This window comes from Sapajus apella, unplaced genomic scaffold, assembly GCF_009761245.1.
Source record: "Sapajus apella isolate SASKATOON/1434 unplaced genomic scaffold, GSC_monkey_1.0 scaffold48, whole genome shotgun sequence".
Taxonomy (NCBI): domain Eukaryota; kingdom Metazoa; phylum Chordata; class Mammalia; order Primates; family Cebidae; genus Sapajus; species Sapajus apella.
The window spans coordinates 7,631,970-7,650,943 of NW_022436988.1; the positions used below are offsets into that span (position 1 = coordinate 7,631,970).

An 18,974-nucleotide genomic window follows, 5' to 3' on the forward strand; every position below is an offset into this window, starting at 1 on the left:
CAGCGGCTCACATTTGTAATCCCAGCACTTTGGGAGGCCGAGGTGGGTTGATCACCTGAGGTCAGGAATTCAAGACCAGCCTAACCAACATGGAGAAACCCCATGTCTACTAAAAATACAAAATTAGTTGGGCATGGTGGCACATGCCTGTAATCACAGCTACTCGGAAGGCTGAGGCAAGAGAATCGCTTGAGCCCAGGAGGCAGAGGTTGAGGTGAGCTGAGATCACACCATTGCACTCCAGCCTGGGCAATAAGAGCAAAACTGCGTCTCAAAAAAAAAAAAGATTAGCTGGGTGTGGTGGCGGGCACATGTAATCCCAGCTACTCGGGAAGCTGCAGCAGGAGAATCACTTGAACCCAGGAGGCAGAGGTTGCAGTGAGCTGAGATTGTGCCACTGCACTCCAGCCTGGGTGACAGAGCAACACTCTGTCTCAAAAAACAAAACAAAGAAAGATCTGAATGTAAGGGAGTCACCCTGTGGAATGTGCTCCTGACAGACCCTGCCGCAGAAAAGAGTGCTTCTCAGACAGCGCCACCGCAAGCTGCACTGAAGGGGGTTCCTGCAGGAATCGGAACATGGCCGTCTTTTCCAGTTCTCAGAAAACGAAGCTAGCCAGTGGCATTTCCTGATGTACATTTTTCCATCATGTATCTTTTTTTTTTTTTTTAAGATGGAGTCTTGCTCTGTCACCCAGGCTGTAGTATGATCTTGGCTCAGTGCAAACCCCACCTCCTGGGTTCAAGCGATTCTCCTGCCTCAGCCTCCCAAGTAGCTGGGACTACAGGTGCCCACCACCACGCCCAGCTAATTTTTGTATTTATAGTAGAGATGGGGTTTCACTATGTTGGCCATGCTAGTCTCGAACTTCTGACCTTGTGATCCACCCACCTCGGCCTCCCAAAGTGCTGGGATTACAGGCATGAGCCACTGGGCCCAGCGCCCATATATCTTCTTAACCCTTTGGGAATCTGGCTCTACTCAGAGTATCAAATGGCATCTGAGTTTTGCATAGAGTTTTATATTTATTGCATGCTCTCACTGCTCAGGAAGAACATTTCCTGACCTTTCCCTCGCCCCTACACCTGGGTCCCAGCCAGGTCACAGGCGATGCACTTGGGGAGTATTTGGTCCTTGCCTTCATCCTTTTGGCTATCAGGGACTTCTTCATTTGCTGTTGCAGTTCTTGTCATTTGAAATGCTGACGGAGCTGGTCCACAGAGGCAGCGTGTACGACGCCCGGGAGTTCTCAGTGCACTTTGTGTGCGGTGGCCTGTCTGCCTGTGTAGCCACCCTCGCTGTGCACCCTGTGGATGTTCTGCGTACCCGCTTTGCAGCTCAGGGTGAGCCCAAGGTGAGTGGCCAGGGGCCTGACCAGGGGACCCCATATAGGAAGGTGTCACAGGGGTTGTGTTATTTTTTATCCTTTATTTGATAAGCATGTTCTTTTTTTTTTTTTTGGTATATTTTATAAATAGATATACATTTTTCTTTTTCTTTTTTTTTTGACGGAATCTCGCTCTGTCACCCAGGCTGGTGTGCAGAGACGTGATCTTGGCTCACTTTAACCTCCAACTTCGGGGTTCAAGCAATTCTCCTACCTCAGCCTCCCAAGTAGCTGGGATTACAGGTGCCCAGCTAATTTTTTGTATTTTTAGTAGAGACAGCTTTCACCATGTTGGCCAGGCTGGTTTCAAACTTCTGACCCTCAGGCAATTTGCCCACCTTGGCATCTCAAAGTGCCAGGATTACAGGTATGAGCCACCGCACCCAGCCCATATATATATATATACACACTTTGAGACAGGGTCTTGTTTTATTGCTCAGGCTAGAGTGCAGTGACACAATCACTGCTCACTGCAGCCTCGACCTCCTGGGATCAAGCGATCCTCCTGCCTCAGCCTCCCCAGTAACTGAGACTAAATCTGTCTAAGTTTTGTATTTTTTTAGAGACAGGGTTTCATCATGTTGCCCAGACTGGTCTCAAACTCTTGAACTCAGGCAGTCTGCCCACCTCAGCCTCCCAAAATGCTGGGATACAAGCGTGAGCCACCGCACTCGGTAAAGGATGAGTTCTTGTCCTTGCAGAAGACAAAGCTGGGAGAGGTTTGGGTTTTCCGTTTGTGGCAGTCAGTCTATAAAACCCATGACCGTGGGCAGTACTGTGCAGGGTGCGCTGTGTCTCTGCCTCGAAAGAGCTCACAGCCTCCCTGGGGAGACAGAACCTACCAGTGTGAAACAGAACAATTGAATACCCAGCAGTGGGCTAGGTCAAGGACTGCATCTGGGAAAGTGACACCCAAGAACTTATTGCTGGAGTATTATGAGAGCATCTTTGGTTTTTCGTTTGTTTGTTTGTTTGAAACAGAGTCTCACTTTGTTGCCCAGGCTAGAGTGTAGTGGCGCAATCTCAGCTCACTGCAACCTGTGCCTCCTGGGTTCAAGTGATTCTCCTCCCTCAGCCCTCTGAGTAGCTGGGATTATAGGCATGTGCCACCCCACCCAGCTTATTTTTATATTTTTAACAGAGATGGGGTTTCACCATGTTGCCAAGGCTGGTCACGAACTCTTGATCTCAGGTGATCCACCCGCCTTGGCCTCCCAAAGTGCTGGGATTACTGGTGTGAGCCACTGCACCCAGCCAAATGCCAGAGTGTCTTTGGTTTCCACAAAGAATGGGGTGGCGGAAATGGGATAGTTAGACTCAAGGAAGAATTTACTGAGTGAAAGCAAGGGATTGATTCCTGAAATAGACTTTCCCACCATAATCTCTGTTTCCTGGACATATTAGAATAGCATCGTGTGGGCCGGGCGCAGTGGCTCAAGCCTGTAATCCCAGCACTTTGGGAGGCCGAGGCGGGTGGATCATGAGGTCAAGAGATCGAGACCATCCTGGTCAACATGGTGAAACCCCGTCTCTACTAAAACTACAAAAAATTAGCTGGGCATGGTGGCACGTGCCTGTAATCCCAGCTACTGAGGAGGCTGAGGCAGGAGAATTGCCTGAACCCAGGAGGCGGAGGTTGCGGTGAGCCGAGATCGCGCCATTGCACTCCAGCCTGGGTAACAAGAGCGAAACTCCGTCTCAAAAAAAAAAAAAAAGAATAGCATCGTGTGTGTGTGTGTGTGTGTGTGTGTGTGTGTGTGTGTCTGTTCCCAACCAAGAAAGAATAATTTTATTGTTGTTATTATTTTTTTGAGACAGAGTCTTGCTCTGTTGCCAAGGCTGGAGTGCAGTGGCGCAATCTCAGCTCACTGCAACCTCCATCGCTTGGGTTCAAGCAATTCTTCTGCCTCAGCCTCCTGAGTAGTTGGGATTACAGGCGCACACCACCACGCCTGGCTAATTTTTTTTGTATTTTTAGTAGAGACGGGGTTTCACCATGGTGGTCAGGCTGGTCTTGAACTCCTGACCTCGTGATTCACACGCCTTGGCCTCCCAAAATGCTGGGATTACAGGTGTGAGCCACCGCACCCCACTGTTATTATTTATATATTTTTTTTGAGACAGGGTCTTGTCACCCAGGCTGGAGTACAGTGGCTACTATAGCTAACTATAGCTTTGAACTCCTAAGCTCAAGCAATCTTCCTGCCTCAACCTCTCAAGTAGCTAAGACCACAGGCATGTGCCACCATACCTAATTTTTTTTTTTAATTTTTGTAGGGGCAAGGTCTCGTTATGTTACTCAAGTTCAGGCTGGTCTTGAACTTCTGGTTGTTTTTTGGTTTTTTGTTTGTTTGTGACGGAGTCTTGCTCTGTCACCCAGGCTAGAGTGCAGTGGTGAAATCTCAGCTCACTTCGACCTCTGGCTCCCAGATTTAAGCAACTAGGGGCCGGGCGTGGCGGCGCATGCCTGTAATCCTAATACTTTGGGAGGCTGGACCAGCCTGTCCCTGGATCACTCCACACATCTGTGGATATAACAGCGGTATACATGTGTAGAAGGGGGAGTTTCTGGAAAATGCCACCCTTTGAATCTCTGTCCAGTGTTTCTTTTGACTGTCTTTCTCGCAGGAGGAGTTTCGCTCCTGGTAGCTGGGTTTTTAGGCGAGGGGGCATAGCTCTGATGGGCTGTTCCAGGGCTAAAACCACCTCACTGAGCTCATTCAGTGCGTGTGTGTAGGCAACATAGCAAGGTCAAGAGATCCAGACCATCCTGGACAACATGGTGAAACCGTGTCTCTGCTAAAAATATAAAAATTAGCCAGGTGTGGTGGCACGTGCTTGTAGTCCCAGCTACTTGGGAGGCTGAGGCAGGAGATTCGTTTGAACCTGAGAAGCAGAGGTTGCAGTGAGCCGAGCTCATGCCACTGCACTCCAGCCTTGTGACAGAGCAAGAGTCAGTCTAAAAAAAAAGTCAATAGCATATTACCTCTAGATTAAACTATTGGCATGTTGGATTTTAGAGTCTAGAATGATCGGAGAATATCTTAGTCATGAAATTGAGGGGAAGAGACCTGGTTAAAACCTGCAGAACTCTCCACCTGCCTTAGACTAGTCACAACCACATTGTAAACCTCACCTTGAACAATAAAACGTCTTATAACATATAAGGTGTATCAAGGTTACAAAGACAGTTCTTCATGAATTATAATTTAAACAAATATCAGCTGCTTCCTGACTCCAATCCCCAGAGGTTACCATTTTTAATACTTAGAGCTGTTTCTTTATTTCCTTCCACAATTCTAAGTAACATGCTTGGCTGCATGCGGTGGCTCAAGCCTGTAATCGCAGCACTTTGGGAGGCCAAGGAGGGAGGATCACTTGAGGTCAGGAGTACAAGACCAGTCTGGGCAACATAGCAAGACCTCCTCTCTACTTTATTTTTATTATTTATTTGTTTTTGTTTTTGAGACAGAGTGTCCAGCTGTCACCCAGGTTGGAGTACCGTGGTGCAATCTCAGCTTACCACAACCTCCGCTTCCCAGGTTCAAGCAATTCCTGTGCCTTAGCCTCCCAAGAAGCTAGGATTACAGGCATGAGCCACCAGGCCCAGTTAATTTTTGTATTTTTAGTAGAGACAGGGTTTCACCATGTTGGCCAGGCTGGTCTCAAACTCCTGGCTTCAAGTGATCCACCCAACTTGTCCTCTCCAAAGCTCTGGGATTACAGGTGTGAGCCACTGCGCTCGGCTGCACCTTCCTATTTGAACAGCTGCACTATGTTCTTGTGAGCTGGTGTCCCGTAATTTATGTAACCATCACCCACAGATGGACATCGAACCGTTAGCCCTTCCCCAGGATGCTGCAGTGACTCTTGGACACATACTTTTGTGCACACCTGTGGATATAACAGTGGTATACATGTGTAGAAGGGGGAGTTTCTGGAAAATGCCACCCTTTGAATCTCTGTCCAGCATTTCCTTTGACTGTCTTTCTCACAGGAGGAGTTACGCTCCTGGTAGCTGAGATTTTAGTCAAGGGGACATAGCTCTGATGGGCTGTTCAAGGGCTAAAACCACCTCACTGAGCTCATTCAAGGTGCGTGTGTGTGTGTCCAGGTTTATAACACACTGCGCCATGCCGTGGGGACCATGTATAGGAACGAGGGCCCCTTGGTCTTCTACAAAGGCTTGACCCCAACCTTGATCGCCATCTTCCCCTACGCCGGGCTGCAGTTCTCCTGCTACAGTTCCTTGAAGCACATGTACGAGTGGGCCATGCCAGCCGAAGGAAAGAAAAATGGTGAGGCAGCCCTCACATGAGAGGGAACCCTACCACCCCAGCTGCCAGAACGCCCCCTTCCATCCAAATCATAAAGGAGCTAAAATTCTCCTGTCCAAAGGGAAGACCCTGCGGGTCCCTGTGCCCGGCTCTGTAATGTGGCAAACAAAACAACTGCAACTGCTTGCAGAGGACTTGATTTCTTCCAGCTCCTGCCACACCTATCACTGGCATGACTGAAATTTACTTCCAGTGACTGGTCATGGTTTTCATTTTTGTCAGAAGTCCAAATTGCAAACTGCTTGTTTTTTGGTTGAGGTTCTTCGGTTGCTTTTTCTGGGCAGGGGGAGTCGGGGGTTGGGGGTGGGGGAAGGCTGGGGAGGGGTGGGGCATCCTGATCCCTCTCCAGCCCTGAACTGAGTCACACTGCAGAAGTGAGGCCCACATTGCCTCCAGCTGGGGGACTGCCACCACCAGCCCATCCAGCCCAGATCACTCCACCAGAAGTGGCTGTGTGGCTCTCCTCCCTGTAGATTACATTCCTCTTTGGAATGGGAGGACCAGCGGAGGTCAGGCTGAAGTGCTGGCCTTGGGTTTGGTTTGTGGTGGGGGCTCAGCCCTGGCACCTTTCAAGTCGTGCCTCATAGACTGCATTTCTCTCATCCGTTCTCCCCACCCCACTTTTCTGGTTCAGAGAACCTCAAAAACCTGCTTTGTGGCAGTGGAGCTGGTGTCATCAGCAAGACCCTGACATATCCCCTGGACCTCTTCAAGAAGCGGCTACAGGTTGGAGGGTTCGAGCATGCCAGAGCTGCCTTTGGCCAGGTGAGCCATTCATTCCCGGGCAGACAGCTCTGACCCTTGCCATCACTGGGCACATGAGGAAACCAGTAATCAGCTCCTACCCACTGGGCAGCTTGGCCCCTGGCCATGGCCCCTTCACCTCCAGTTCATCCCTAGAGATCCCCAAGTATATGGGAAAGCTGCACACAAGCCCTGGGTCCTGTGCACTGTGGAAGGATCTGGGCCAAGGATATACAGTGTCTGCTCTTTTTTTCTTCTTTTTCTTCTTCTTTAAAATAGAGGCAGGGTTGGCCGGGAGCGGTGGCTCATGCCTGTAATCCCAGCACTTTGGGAGGCCAAGGCGGGCAGATCACAAGGTCATCCTGGCCAATGTGGTAAAACCCCGTCTCTACTAAAATTACAAAAATTAGCTGGGGCCCGGGTGTGGTGGCTTACGCCTGTAATCCAAGCACTTTGGAGGCCAAGGTGGGCGGATCACCTGAGGTCGGGAGTTCAAGACCAGCCTGACCAACATGGTGAAACCCCGTCTTTAAAAAAAAAAAAAAAATTAGCTGGGCATGGTGGCACACGCCTGTAGACCCAGCTACTCAGTAGGCTGAGGCGGGAGAATCACTTGAACCTGGGAGGTAGAGGTTGCAGTGAGCCAAGATTGCACCACTGCACTCTAGCCTGGCGACCGAACAAGACTCTGCCTCAAAAAAAAAAAAAAAAGATAGAAGCAGGGTCTCACTCTGTTTCCTAGGCTGGTCTTGAACACTCCTGACTCCACCTCCCAAAGTGCTGGGATTATAGGCATGAGCCACTGCACCTAGCCCAGTTTCTGCTCTTAAAACATGTCCAGAGGCTGGATGTAGTGACTCACACCTATAGCCCCAGCACTTTGGGAGGCCAAGGCAGGTGGATCTCCTGAGGTCAGGAGTTCAAGACCAGCCTGATCAACATGGTAAAACCCCGTCTCTACAAAAATATAAAAATTAGCCAGGAGTTTATATTTATAAAAATATAAAAAATAGCAGGTGCCTATAGTTCCAGCTACTCAGGAGGCTGAGACAAGAGATTTGCTTGAACCCGGGAGGCGGGGGTTGCAGTGAGCCGAGATTGCGCCACTGTACTCCAGCCTGGGCAACAGAGCAAGACTGCATCTCAAAACAAACAAATAAACCTGTCCGTACAGTGTCAACATAGAACGCATTCACATGAGGAAGGTCCCCAAATATTAAAAAACAGAGGAGTTTTGCTGTAGCTGTTCTGGAATGGGGTGAATTGAATTTGAGCAGCATATATATATATATATATATATATATATATGTATGTTTTTTTTTTTTTCTGGATGGTCAACCTTCCTAGTACACGGAAAGTACAACTGAGGGCCAGGCATAATCCCAGCACTTTGGGGGGCCAAGGCAGGCGGTTGACCCAGGGTCAAGAGTTCAAGACCACCCTGGCCAACATGGTAAAACCATGTCTCACAATGGTGAAACTCCATCTCTACTAAAAATATATAGTTGAGTCTACTAAAAATTTTTTTTCAAGACAGTCTCTGTCACCTAGGCTGGAGTGCAGTGGCACGATTTCGGCTCACTGCAGCCTCTGCCTCCCAGATTCAAGCAATTCCCCTGCCTCAGCCTCCAAAGTACCTGGGATTACAGGTGCCCACCACCACGCCTGGCTAATTTTTGTATTCTTAGTAGAGTCAGGGTTTCACCATGTTGGCCAGGGTGGTCTCAAACTCCCGACCTCAGGTGATCTGCCTGCCTCAGCCTCCCAAAGTACTGGGATTACAGGCATAAGCCGCCGCACCGCCATTTTTTTTTTTTTTTTGAATTGGAGTTTTGCTCTTGTTGCCCAGGCTGGAGTGCAGTGGCATGATCTCAGCTCGCTGCAACTTCCACCTCCCAGGTTCAAGCAATTCTCCTGCCTCAGCCTCCCAGGTAGCTGAGATTACAAGCATGCACCACCGTGCCTGGCTAATTTTGTATTTTTAGTAGAGATGGGGTTTCTCCATGTTGGTCAGGCTGTTCTTGAACTCCTGACCTCAGGTGATCCATCCACCTCTGCCTCCCAAAGTGCTGGGATTACACATGTGAGCCACCACACCTGGCCCTTTTCTTTAAGATGTGATATTGCTCTGTTGCCTAGGCTGATCTTGAACTCCTGGGCTCAAGCAAACCTCTGGGCTCAGCGTCCCAAGTAGCTAGATCTACAGGCATGCACCACTGCACCAGCATGAAGGGACAGTTTGAATTTGGACAGGGAGCGATGGCGAGAGCCCAGCATGGCAGAGGGAGGCCTTGCTGCTAACGAAGACTAGTGTAATCCAGTTTGGCCAGAGGTGCGAAGGGCACGTGGGAAGACCAGTGGTGGTCAGATCAGGGAGGGAAGTCAACACCAAACGGTGGAGTGACTTGAACAGCAGCTCTTGGGGTTTGGACCTGATTTCTCATGATGTCCTTGTCACTAGGAGTTATTGCAGCTTTTGGAGGGGAAGCCAGGCCTGAGGACTGTGCCTGGGGACGAATGGCTGGCAGCAGTGTGTGAAATCAGCTGGAGAGAATGAGGCTGAAGGCAGGGAGGGCCCGGCTGAGATGAAGGGTCAGAGACACCTCTGGGAAGAGGTTTCTGAGCCATTGCTGGATACTTTGGAGCCATAGGCAGCCGTTCTTCTTGGGCAGGAAGAAGCTCTGTCTAGCTGCTGACTTCTTGGCCTGTCATCTGTTCAGTCTTAACCCAATTGCAGTAGAAAGAATGAGGTTAATTTATTTGCTGTTTTGAGCCAGGTGTGGTTGCCCACACCTGTAATCCCAGCACTTTGGGAGGCTGAGGCGGGTGGATCACCTGAGGTTAGGAGTTCAAGACCAGCCTGGCCAACATGGTGAAACCCCATCTCTACTAAACATACAAAAAATTAGCCAGGTGTGGTGGTATGCGCCGGTAATCTCAGCTACTTGGAAGGATGAGGCAGGAGAATCGCTTGAACCCGGGAGGCAGAGGCTGTAGTGAGCCAAGATTGTGCCACTGCACTCCAGCCTGGGCGACAGAGTGAGACTCTGCCTCAACAAAAAATAAAAATAAAAATATTTGCTATTTTGCATTCGTTGCTTTGTCCAGCAAGTACTTCTTGAGAGCTGTGGCGTGCCAGGGCCTGTGTTGATGGCAGCAGAGTGGACATCCATCTCTCGCCCCTTTCCTTTCCCCAGGTGCGGAAATACAAGGGCCTCGTGGACTGTACCAAGCAGGTGCTGCAAGAGGAAGGTACCCTGGGCTTCTTCAAGGGCCTGTCCCCCAGCCTGCTCAAGGCTGCCCTCTCCACGGGCTTCATGTTCTTCTGGTATGAACTCTTCTGTAACATCTTCCACTGCATGAACAAGACAACCAGCCAGCGCTGAGGGCAGGAAGGACCCCAGGTCGTCCCTGGAGGCAGCCTCCTGAAGGAAGGAAGACTCAGTCTCCACTGAGAGGTGCCACCTGGCCCTTCCCTGCAGGCTAGCTGCCCTGAGCAGGGTGGCGGCCTTGAACCCACCCAGCTGGGATACCACCAGAAGGTCCAGGGCATTCCCAGTGAGCAAATCAGAGGGAATCCAGGACGTGGTCTGTGGTGAACCAACGATCCAACGAGGTAGTGAGAAGGAGCATGAAGTTGCTGGTTCTCCTCTGACCAGCCCACACTCCAAAGGAAACAGACGCCATCCTACACCTGTCAGCCAGAACACAACACCCGACAGCTCCTGGTCTGGATGGGGCTGCAGCTGGAGTGCAGAGGGCTGTGCTAGGGCCTCTGCAGGAGTCAGGTCCCCACACTTGGCCTGTTTTTCCCAACCTATTTAATAGACGTTAAAGCTAAATGCACATTCCTTATCTTATTCCTCCATCTCCTCTGGACCATCTCCTTCCTGCTCACAAAGTTTGAGGGAAGGGACTTCTGCCTTCCTCAAATCCCTTGTTCTCCATAGCTGCAGCCCTTGGCAGCTCTGCTAGTGCTGGTGGAGACTCCAGGCTGAGCCAGTCACTTCCTGGGCCCCATGCCCAGATCTTGGTGTCTGCAGACACACCACTACCCAGGCTGTCCTCTCCCAGGACCAGGCTGGCCATGGCCGTGGGGCTCAGTGGGACTCCATGGGAAGCAGATCTCAGCGCCTGTGCAGGAAGCAAAGAGGCCATGCCATAGGCAGGCATGGATGAAGGTGCAGCCTTTCCCCAGTCTACAGGCTCCTCTTTCACCCTGGGCTGGGTCAGCCTTGCTGGGTGAGGAGCTGTTGGCAGGACAGGTGGCATCAGTACTCAATGCCTGCTTGGGTGTGTCCTCCTTTGTAGCCCCAGAAGGGCGGGGGCTCTGAAGCAGCCCCCTGATGGGGATGGCAGAAGGAAGGGGCGGGCGGGCAGCCTGGTGAGGGCACAGCTGGTGCCTAGGGTGTTACCAAAGCACAGGGACACCCACAGGTGGAGAGGCAGAGGAGAAACCAGTTCCAGGCTGAGAGGAGGTCTCCAGAACACGACCTTCACCCTTCCCTCCACCTGCCTGGCCTGTGGGGTTGCTTTCACCTGGGGGGAGCTCTCCATTCTGCCTCCCTCTCCAGCCCTGGCCCTGGTGTGTGGGTCCTGGGCTCCACGCACCATCCTTCCCTGCCTCTGGTCTGGGATTTTGGGGTCTGTCTGGGCCCTGAATGCTGGGGCATCTTGGCTCTGGGCTGCTGGTTCCCAAGGTCCAGGCTGCGGCGGAGTCCGCGGGGATGCAGCTGCCTGAATGTATTTTTTTTTTTTTTTTTTGAGGCGGAGTCTGGCTCTTGTTGCCCAGGCTGGAGTGTAATGGCGCAATCTCGGCTCACCGAAACCTCCGCCTCCCGGGTTCAAGCGATTCTCCGGCCTCAGTCTCCTGAGTAGCTGGGATTACAGGCATGCGCAACCATGCCCGGCCAATTTTTTATATTTTTAGTAGAGATGGGGTTTCTCCATGTTGGTCAGGTTGGTCTCAACCTCAGGTGATCTGCCCACCTCGGCCTCCCAAACTGCTGGGATTACAGGTGTAAGCCGCCCCGCACGGCCTGAATGTATTTTTTATGAAATTCCGTTAAACTGTATTCTCTTCCTTTCTCCTGCCCATTAGTTTCTTTTGCTGCAGCTGAGCGTTCTTTTCCTCGTCCGTTTTCGGTGACCACTTTGGCCGTTCTTTTAAGGGGAGGACGCAACGCGGGCAGCGCCGGCAGCGCTTCTCCCAGTCCCGCGGCAGTTCTTCCCGCCTTCTAGGTGCCCTCCCGTCACCCAGGGCAGACGCCGGGCGGTGGGGTCCGCGCCCCTTCAGGGGCACTCGCAACACCCGACGGCCGCGAGTTGCCCACGGGGCCCCTTTCTCGGCGCTGCCCCTCTGACCTGAAACTCGCTACGCCCACGTCCTCCTTGGAGCTGGAGGAGATCGTGGCTGGCCCCGGCCCTGCAGCCCCTGCCTTCTCTGCCTGGGATGGAGGAGCGGGGAACGTGGTGTGACCAGGGCAGATACCGTCTCTCCTGCCACCGTGTCCCCACCACACCCTCTGCAGGCTTCTTCCACGCCGCGCGGCCCAGCGGTGTCTTCCGCCCCCTCAGCCCCAGTGCACCTGAGCTCGGGGAGGGCCGGGTGCGGGGCCATGCGCAAGACCGAGGAGCCGGCGGGTCCGGCGTGGGCCCGGACAGGGCCGGGGCGCACCGGGTGAGGAGGGGACAGGCCGAGCGAGCTCCACCTGGTTGGGAGTGGCAGCGTCGCAAGGTCCTCCGCGTCTCCGCCGGCGCCCCACGCGGGCGACTCGGCTTCCGGAGCGGCCGGGCGGCCAGGGCAGTGCCGCGGGGGCCCGGCAGGTGGCGCGGGCGAGCCGGCCCTTCCCCGGCGCCGCGCGAGGAGATGAGCTCACTGCGGCCCCGGCAGCGCCTGACGCGGGTCGCGCGCTCCCAGACTACAGGCGGCCCCGGGCACGCGCGCGCGCCGCCGGTCCGGCAGGTGGGTCCAGCTGCCCACGCCGCCTCTCCAGCCTGCGGGGACGCTGGACCTTGGGGTCCGCAGTCCACCCTGTGCCGCCGGGAGGGGCGCGGGGGGAGCGGCCGAGAGCTGGAGACCCCGAAGGCGCCTCCTATGGCCAGAGGGGAGCCTCCGGCGGGAGCCACCTCTCGAGGGCGCATCATCCTGTCTCCCCACCCCCCGTAAAAGGAAGGATCCAGAATGGAGCTCAGGAATTAGGAGTCTCGAGTGGGTAGGGCCGGGTTGCTGCCACTTTGGGGCCGGTCCGACCAGTCTGTCCTGGGGAGAAGCTGGCCGGGCCGGGGAGTTCAGGCTGCGCCTGGCCGAGGCGGCGGACAGGGCGCAGGCGTCCCCATCCGCGCAGGCCAGCCGCACTCGGGGGGTGCAGCAGCGGGTGTTTAGACCGAAGGACTCGGCGAAAGCCGGGAAAAGAGGGTTGGAGAGAGAGGTTCGGAGCCCTGCTGGGGACAGAGCCGCGCCGCTTGGAGTTCCCACCCTGACCCTCACACGGCATCATGCCGGGCCAGCAGCGTCAGGCCGGTTTCTTTAAGCAACTCTAACGTCTGCCCGCACACACCCTGCCCAAGTCCACCCCTGCCTCCTGCTGGGACTAGAGGGTGGGCGCTTTCCTGCTTCAGCTTCTTGTGTAATCCCACAAGCGTGGGGTTTCTAAACTGAGCAGCAGGTGCCTGGCTGATGCCCAGGCCCCTCCAGAAGCCAAGCCTGCTGGGCTTTCAGCCAACCACAACCGTTGCACGCCACGGACTGCACAGGAGCCCCTGTCCCGAGCGCTGTCAGCCCCGCCCAGGGCCTGCAGGACAGAACCCGCCCTGCGCTCCACACCTGAGGCCGTTCCCTTCGCCTCTTCTCCCCAGGTGCTGTCCTTAGGCCCAGCCCAGTCAAGAGCTGCCGGGGCTGGCTGGTCATGGGGGAGCCCAGTAGAGAGGAGTATAAAATCCAGTCTTTTGATGCAGAGACCCAGCAGCTGCTGAAGACAGCACTCAAAGGTGAGCACGGGAGCCCCTCCTGAGCTGGGATCAGGAGCCACAGAGAAGGGCCCCTGTAGGCAGCACCAGAGGGCTGAGCCTGGTGAATGCCTCCATCATTCTGTGATGATAGGAGTCGCCAGTGTAATTCTTGAACTGGAAGACAAGCTACATTTTAGGTCATTATTCTGGAGTATGAGTCACAGTCACCTTTCAGACTGTAAAGACTTTTTAAAAAGCTTAACCATAGGGCCAGGAGCAGTGGCTCATGCCTGTAGTTCCAGCACTTTGGAAGGCCAACGTGGGTGGATTGCTTGAGTCCAGGACTTCAGGAGCAGTCTGGGAAACATGGGGCAAACCCCATCTGTACCAAAAAAAAAAAAAATTGAAAAATTAGGCCGGCATAGTGGCACGCACCTGTGTCCCAGCTACTTAAGATGCTGAGGCAGGAGGACTGATTGAGCCTGGGAGGGTGAGGGTGCAGGTTCCATGAGCCAGCCACTGAACTCCAGCCTGGCTAACAGAGCGAGACCCTGCCTCAGATTAAAAAAAGTTTAACCATAAAAAAGAACATAGCTCCTACCCTTGAAGGGCTTACATTTGAATTGCCCTTCTGCATTGTGATAGCCCCCTCTCGTGAATGCGCAGCTGCCTGCTTTGAAACAGAGGATGGAGAATATTCCATTTGCCAGAGGAGCTATAGTTATTCCCCTGGCCTGATGCTTCCTGCTGTAACACGCGGGACAGAAGTTTGTCTTCAACAATTAGCAAGACCCATCATGTGCCAAGCCAAGCCTGTTGGGAGGCCCTGTGTGGCCCTCTCTTGTTGGGGATTTGTGTATGTGTAGTATAAGAACGCTTTTTCTTGTGAAATTGCTGTTGAAGACGTGTTCTGGTCAGTATTCCTTCCTCAACCTAGTGCCAGGAAAAGATGCCTTTCCTGAAAAACGATATTCTTATTTTGATTGGTCCCTTCCAGCCACATACCTTCCTCATTTTCTCTGACTGGGCAACCAGAAGACAGACAGCTAAAGCTGTTCATTTGTAAGGTCACTGTCCTCTATATGACTTTTTTTTTTTTTTTTTTTTTTTTTTTTTGAGACAGTTTTGCCCTTGTTGTCCAGGCTGGAGTGCAATGGCACAATCTCAGCTCCCTGCAACCTCTGCCTCCCAGGTTTAAATGATTCTTCTGCCTCAGCCTCCCAAGTAGCTGGGACACAGGCCCCTGCCATGCCTGGTCCATACTGGCCAGGCTGATCTTGAACTCCTGACCTTGTGATTCCACCTGCCTCAGCCTCCCAAAGTGCTGGGATTACAGGCGTGAGCCACCATGCCCAGCCAATTTTTTGTATTTTTGTAGAGATGGGGTTTCACCATGTTGGCCAGGCTGGTCTTGACCTCCTGACCTCAGGTGATCCACTCACTTCAGTCTCCCAAAGTGCTGGGATTACAGGCGTGAGCCACCGCTCCTGGCCCTCTGTATGAAATTCCTTTTTTTTTTGAGATGGAGTCTTGCTTTGTCACCAAGGCTGGAGCGCAATGGTGCCATCTTGGCTCACTGCAACCTCTGCTTCCTGGGTTCAAGCGATTCTCCCGCCCCAGCCTCCTGAATAGCTGGGATAACATGAGATGACAGGCACAAGCCACCATCCCCAACTAATTTTTGTAGTTTTAGTAGAGATGGGGTTTCACTACGTCAGCCAGGCTGGTATCGAACTCCTGACCCCAGGTAATCCACCGACCTCGGCCTCCCAAAATTGCTAGAATTACAGGCGTGAGTCATCACACCTGGCCATGATTTCTAAGTACCATTCGCTAACTGATTGCACCACTGGAGCCACTGTCCTCTGTATGATTCTGATCTCTTTCACTTCAAGCATATGAGAGTGCTCTACTGTAAATAGCTCAACTTCTTCTTAGAAGTGCGTGGAGGCAAATGTGATAAAGCAGCAGCTCTAGACTCCCCTCCTGTCTCTACCCCTAGATCCAGGTGCTGTGGACTTGGAGAAAGTAGCCAATGTGATTGTGGACCATTCTCTGCAGGACTGTGTATTCAGCAAGGAAGCAGGACGCATGTGCTACGCCATCATTCAGGTTGGGGGTTGGGAGAGTAAAGGAAGCTGCTTTGAGGAAGGTGCTTCAGGAGTGGGCAGAAGGCCTGGCCTGCAGGACAGAGACAGGCATAGGATGGGTGGGGTTGCAGGGGCACCACCCCCCGCCCTTCACCTTCCTCTCCCTGGCTCACAGGCAGAGAGTAAACAAGCAGGCCAGAGTGTCTTCCGGCGCGGACTCCTCAACCGACTGCAGCAGGAGTACCAGGCTCGGGAGCAGCTGCGAGCACGCTCCCTGCAGGGCTGGGTCTGCTATGTCACCTTTATCTGCAACATCTTTGACTACCTGAGGGTGAGGCCCTGGCAGCCACCCTGGGAGGCAGACATGGCCATCTCGAGGCCCAGGTTGGACTGCTCCCCTTGGTCACTAAGCCCGGTGCCCTGGCCCCTCCTCCCCCTCACAGGTGAACAACATGCCCATGATGGCCCTGGTGAACCCCGTCTATGACTGCCTCTTCCGGCTGGCCCAGCCAGACAGTTTGAGCAAGGAGGAGGAGGTGGGTGGCCCCAGTCCCAGCATAGGCACAGAAGGCTGCGGGATGAACAGTCTGGCTCAGCCGAGTGCCAGCCCACTGCTCAGTGAGGCCTTTGAGGATGTCACTTCTGGGGCAGGAGTGTGGGGGTGTTTAAGGCCTGTCAGAGTTACACGACCAGCTGTCAGGTGTGGAATTTATCCAGAACAGAAAGCAGCCAAAACCTACTGGTTCAGCAGCTTCCTTCCCAGTCAGAAAGCCAACCTATGATGGTGGCCATGCGAGCCATGGCCAGCTGTGGGTACAGATGGCCCTGAGGCCAAACCAGGGTCAGGCAATGTGGGGGAGGCAGGAGAGTGGGATGAAGAAGTGGTTTGGAGACAGGCGTTGAGTGGAGCCTGGCTAGATGAGGGACCTCAAGTCATGTCCCTGAACTCGTTTCTTTCTCTGTAAGATGTGGAAATACCCACTGGATGAGGTGGAGGGAGCAAGAGAACGAGTGTAAAGGCAAAGCACAGCACCTGGCGCTCGGCAAATGCTGTGTGAGAAGCTGGCCCTGCCCTGGTTCACTTGTGTCACTCCCACTGTCCCCTGCAGGTGGACTGTTTGGTGTTGCAGCTGCACCGAGTTGGGGAGCAGCTGGAGAAAATGAACGGGCAGCGCATGGATGAGCTCTTTGTGCTGATCCGGGATGGCTTCCTGCTCCCAACCGGCCTCAGCTCCCTGGCCCAGCTATTGCTGCTGGAGATCATTGAGTTCCGGGCGGCCGGCTGGAAGACAACACCAGCTGCCCACAAGTATTACTACAGCGAAGTCTCCGACTAGGCCTCCAGATCAGGGCTAACTCGCCAGCACCAGCCTTTCTTCTATCCACCTCTGAAGCTGGCAGTGGAGTCTCTGCCCCTCCCAAAGACTTGTACCTTCCAGACTTTGAGCGTCTTCCCTTCTAGACTTTCTCATCTCCTGGTGAGATGTTTCCCACTTATGCCGTGGTCCTGCCCTGAGCCCCTTGCCCCACCACCTCCCACCAGGGCCAGGCAGAGAAGGGCAGCTCCTAAGAGCCACTACACTGTGTAACCATTACTGTAACTGCTACCTTGGTGCCTCAGTTTACCCATCTGTAAAACGGGTAAGCATAGCCATTGGTAGGATGCTTTGGGATATCAAGGGGCAGAGGCAGAGCACAAGTCACACCAGAAACTACTTTTTATACATTTTTTTGTACAAAGACAACTTGGGAAATGGGCCTATTTCCTCCAGCGAGTTTCAATGAATGCTGGCACTGCACCACATGCTATACCAGGTCAGCGTGAGAATTTTCCAATAAATCTTTTCTGATACTAAAATTGCTTCCTTTTATATCCAAAGGTCCACCCTAAGCTGAGGGAAGAGAAGACTGGGACCTGAGTTTCCTGCAGGAAATCCCCAAGTCAATGTGGGATCTTTACAGTGAGGGATCTTTACAAGGCAATGGGGACAGAGAGAGCAAGTTCTAGCCTCAAAGAAAGGATCCTGGACAGTAAACGTGCTGCTGCATCTTTCTTCTGAGGCTTGCCCACCCTTACAAAGTGGCTACATCCTTAATCACAGGTATTTTTCAGTGTGCAGTGGCTCACACTGTTTCTTGCGGCAGAGGGCCCAGGGCTCCTGGAGCCTCTACCACCAGCGGTAGTGGGCCAGGGCACGGTTGGCCTCAGCCATCTTGTGCAGGTCATGCTTCCTCTTGACCACGGGGCCCTGGTTATGAAAAGCCTCCAGCAGCTCGTGTGACAGCTTCTCCGGCATTAGCGTCCGCCGATGCTTGTTCTCCCGGCACTCAGTGATCATCCACTTCATGGCCAGGAAGCGGCGACGTCGGTCGGGTAGGGATGTAGGTACCTGGGTGAGAGGACATAGGCAAGTTCGTCCAAGAGTCTGCCAGGCTTGGGGCTTACACCTTCCCTTCGGGTCAGGCCTGGGGAGAAGGGCCTGTCTTTTCTTCTCTGAGCTTCCCTCACCTTCAGGTGAGCTCGATGTAGCAGATACAAGAGGCATTCATTCAGCAAACACTCGTTAAGCACTGGCTTCTCCAGGCACAGTGGCTCACACCTATAATCCCAGCACTTTAGGAGGCTGAGGCAGGAGGATGGTTTGAGCCCAGGAGTTCAAGATCAGCCTGGTCAAAATAACAAGACCCTGTCTCCATATACATTAAAAGGAAAAAAAGCACTGGCCTTTTCCTCTCCTAAATGGTAGTCCTGCCAAGTTGTTGTAAGAACCAAATGGGAAAAGCCCCATTAGCTGGGGTGACTTACCCACCTCAGACCATAGGTACCTAAAAACAAGACTCCTTCAGTATCTATGAGAACAGTTAAAGAAGGCCAAGGCAGGTGGACCGCCAGAGGCCAGGAGTTCCAGACCAGGCGGGCCAACAAGGCAAAACCCCATCTCTACTAAAAATACAAAAAAATTAGCCAGGCGTGGTGGTGGACACCTGTAATCCCAACTACTGGGTGGGGGAAGTTGGCGGCTGAGGCAGGAGAATCACTTGAACCCGGGAGGTGGGGGCTGCAGAGAGCTGAGATCACACCATTGCACTCCAGACAACATGAGTGAAACTCCGTCTCAAAAAAATAAATAAAAGTAAAAATAAAAAAGAAAAGAACAAAAAGCAAGACCCTGTAAGAACATTTAAAGAAAAACAAGACCCTGTGTCCAAAAATTATTTGCCAGGCCCTCACTATGTGTCAGGTACCATGCCAGACACTAGAGGGCAGACAATAATGAGGAAGTCCCTATCCCTATGGAGTTTTTGTTTGTTTTCTTCCCAGAGTTTTGCTCTCGTTGCCCAGGCTGGAGTGCAATGGCACAATCTTGGCTCACTGCAACCTCCGCCTTCCGGGTTCAAGTGATTCTCCTGCCTCAGCCTCCCAAGTAGCTAGGATTACAGGCATGTACCACAACACCCAGCTA

The 18,974-nt window shown here is 53.0% G+C and overlaps 3 protein-coding genes and 1 pseudogene across 10 annotated transcripts in view; 2 read left to right on the forward strand and 2 right to left on the reverse strand.

Moving 5' to 3' along the window:
- The window catches only part of SLC25A19 (solute carrier family 25 member 19), a 15,103-nt gene extending 4,774 nt beyond the window's left edge, over positions 1–10,329 (forward strand). The window contains exons 5-8 of one of the 2 annotated variants that reach the window (XM_032241704.1): positions 1,185–1,355; positions 5,503–5,686; positions 6,360–6,490; positions 9,667–10,329. In XM_032241704.1, the coding sequence (XP_032097595.1) occupies positions 1,185–1,355; positions 5,503–5,686; positions 6,360–6,490; positions 9,667–9,855 (675 nt within the window). In that variant the 3' untranslated portion in view covers positions 9,856–10,329. The remainder of the gene's footprint in view (positions 1–1,184; positions 1,356–5,502; positions 5,687–6,359; positions 6,491–9,666) is intronic. The other variant, XM_032241705.1, reaches the window with a different exon arrangement.
- LOC116525423 lies at positions 10,283–12,616 on the reverse strand (annotated as a pseudogene).
- Positions 12,347–17,368, forward strand: MIF4GD (MIF4G domain containing). 7 transcript variants are annotated; one of them, XM_032241717.1, is made up of 6 exons: positions 12,347–12,634; positions 13,328–13,459; positions 15,423–15,532; positions 15,686–15,841; positions 15,954–16,046; positions 16,620–17,368. In XM_032241717.1, the coding sequence occupies exons 2-6, from the start codon at positions 13,378–13,380 to the stop codon at positions 16,845–16,847; spliced, it is 669 nt and encodes a 222-aa protein (XP_032097608.1). In that variant the 5' UTR covers positions 12,347–12,634; positions 13,328–13,377; the 3' UTR covers positions 16,848–17,368. The 7 variants fall into 7 exon arrangements, with proteins under 7 accessions (XP_032097608.1, XP_032097607.1, XP_032097606.1 ...); XM_032241716.1 differs by having other exon boundaries at positions 12,353–12,680; XM_032241715.1 differs by having other exon boundaries at positions 12,353–12,434.
- The window catches only part of MRPS7 (mitochondrial ribosomal protein S7), a 5,128-nt gene continuing 3,367 nt past the window's right edge, over positions 17,214–18,974 (reverse strand). The window contains exon 5 of the mRNA XM_032241719.1: positions 17,214–17,900. Coding sequence (XP_032097610.1) covers positions 17,679–17,900 — 222 coding nt within the window. The 3' untranslated portion in view covers positions 17,214–17,678. The remainder of the gene's footprint in view (positions 17,901–18,974) is intronic.